The 2,500-nt window shown below is 35.9% G+C and overlaps 1 protein-coding gene across 12 annotated transcripts in view; it reads right to left on the bottom strand.

Moving 5' to 3' along the window:
• The window catches only part of LOC113813262 (trinucleotide repeat-containing gene 18 protein), a 27,216-nt gene that overhangs the window by 22,107 nt on the left and 2,609 nt on the right, over window positions 1-2,500 (bottom strand). For all 12 annotated transcript variants that reach the window (XM_070138555.1, XM_027365227.2, XM_027365228.2 and 9 more), the window contains one exon: window positions 800-910. In XM_070138555.1, the coding sequence (XP_069994656.1) occupies window positions 800-902 (103 nt within the window). In that variant the 5' untranslated portion in view covers window positions 903-910. The remainder of the gene's footprint in view (window positions 1-799; window positions 911-2,500) is intronic.

The raw sequence follows: 2,500 nt of genomic DNA, 5'->3' as shown, positions 1-2,500 counted from the left end.
AAAAAATCTAATAAAAGTGAGATAGTTTACTGAAAATGTCCCTTTATATAAAAAAAACACCTGATGGTACCCTTAAGTTTAGCTTATCAGTTGTATTTACAGACAGATGGGTTCAGAAATACTTAGTCGCAAGTCATCCCTAATCGACTCTCCTCACCTCTTTATTCTTTTCTTTGATTTTCATAAATCTCTTATTTGATTTTATATTGAAATAAGCATTGTTAACAATATATTAATTATAAGGTTAGTAATAATAATAATAGCACTGCTATTTGGTGAGGGGGAGGGGGAGGAGGAGGAGGAGGAGTAGGGGGAGGAGGAGGAGGAGTAGGGGGAGGAGGAGGAGGAGGAGGAGGAGGAGGAGGAGGAGGAGGAGGAGGAGGAGGAGGAGGAGGAGGAGGAGGAGGAGGAGGAGGAGGAGGAGGAGGAAGAGGAAGAGGAAGAGGAAGAGGAAGAGGAAGAGGAAGAGGAAGAGGAAGAGGCAGAGGAAGAGGAGGAAGAGGAGGAAGAGGAAGAAGAGGAAGAAGAGGAGGAGTAGGTGGAGGAGGAGAAAAAGAACAAGAAAAAAAAAGAAAAAGAGAAAAATCAATGAAGGGGAAAATCAGGTGTGAGCACCTAGGCTACTAATAGCCTTGGAGCCATCTCTGTGTAGATATATTTCACAAAACAATGCTACAATGAACATCACATTTTCCCAGTGATATTGGGTTAAACCCAACTGCATGAGATGCTTTATGAACCAAGCTAAATTATAATCACCACATAAATATCAGAGATGCCAGAGTAAATAAGTACTAACCTCGACGAAAAACTTCCACTGTTTCATCTGGTAAGTTTGTGAAGCCTAATTTCATTAACTCTGCCCGTACCTCCTCCTCAGATATCCTTAATTTATAAGGCATTGTTTAGTCTGAAAGAAAAGTGAATATTAACACATAATGTCACAACTACAGTTTTTAAATTAGCCAGTATATTTCAAGAAGATACTCTATTTAATCCAATGTCACCAGAAACATGTAATGTTCACTGTCATACTGTTTTGTTAAATGTGTTTACACACAGATAGCTTCACAATTGCAAAGCCACCAAAAAGTCAACTGGTAGACTTTTGCAACTTCCCATTTCCTTGAGTATTCTTTTTTTTTCTAATGCTATTAAGACTGATGTTATTTTAATCATTGACAAAATAATAATTAGCAATAGCAACAGCAATGAATAAATAATTGACTCCTTGGTGACAATGCACTTGTCAAGCCATCTATATGTAATACCATTAATAAACTAAACATACAGTGGGTTTAGCATGTGCATCCCTGGCAGCATTGGGTTAGCAGAGGTTACTATTTCGCTTAATGTAAATTAGAATCGATCTGATCATATGCTGCAACATTAAAGTTTATTAGGCTTGCATACCTCGACAACTGCAGAATTCTGTCACTCACCAATGTTCATACTATCCCCTCTATAAATATTGGCATCTATTTCCTTTTCTTTTGATGTAAAATTAGATAATCTCCAAGTGAGAACTTACAACGTCTTGAAGTAATTATCTACTTCAACTGATCTGTGACAATTTACAGTATGACTTAACATAAATTTACAGGCTTGACTGTACTGCCAATAACAAAAACATATAGGCCCATTTTAGTACAAATTGACATATATGTGTAGTGTCAAGTAGCTTATGCATAATTTTTAACTGTCAGTGACATTCACAGAAAATGCAAATGCAAATTCATTTCCCATATGAAATGTCACTCTCCCAGTTGCTGGGTATGTTGACATGCTGCACATAACACTTATGGTACATATGAGAATTTTAGTATTTATGAATAGTTATTTAGGAAAATTTAATTTGCTTCCAAATGTTGAGGAAGGACATATACTTTCAATCATTGTATGAAAAGTAATGCTCAAGTTTAGAATCTATAAAGAGCAGATTTGTTTACTGAAGCTTATCATTATGGTATTTGTGCCAATTAAATTTCAACATCAATTTTCACATGACCATCTTATATTAACCATTATCAAGAAGAAGAAAAAACAGCAACTGTTAACTGCAGCCAGATTTGGGACTATTTTCAGCAGTTATAGTGGGAAATGACATATAAAATAATTAGTTATTAATCTTATGGTTTGATAAACTGCCATTTTTGTACAGCATACAAAATTTAAAATTTCCATACACAATAGTAAAAGGCATTAGAAAAATTATGAATACCTATGCTCCCAAGATTACAATGTTCCTCTCACCCTTTACTACTTATACATGTAAAAATTTTGTCACAGAAACACCCATTACCTAATAAAATGGGCCCCAATAATAGGGGAGGGCATGGAGGTTACTATGGAAATTGTGAAGTAAAACATGAAAGAAATATATGCAGTAGGTCACAAAATCACCTATTGGAGGGGACTGTGCCCCTGCAACCTCCCAATCCCTAAGAAGGTTGTGAGATAAGGGAGGGCAGTTCCACTGTATAATTCCTACATATATTAG

Source organism: Penaeus vannamei, chromosome 24 (assembly GCF_042767895.1).
Source record: "Penaeus vannamei isolate JL-2024 chromosome 24, ASM4276789v1, whole genome shotgun sequence".
Lineage (NCBI taxonomy): Eukaryota > Metazoa > Arthropoda > Malacostraca > Decapoda > Penaeidae > Penaeus > Penaeus vannamei.
The sequence above is the reverse complement of the archived record's forward strand: the minus strand, read 5'-3'. Positions and strand labels throughout refer to the sequence as shown.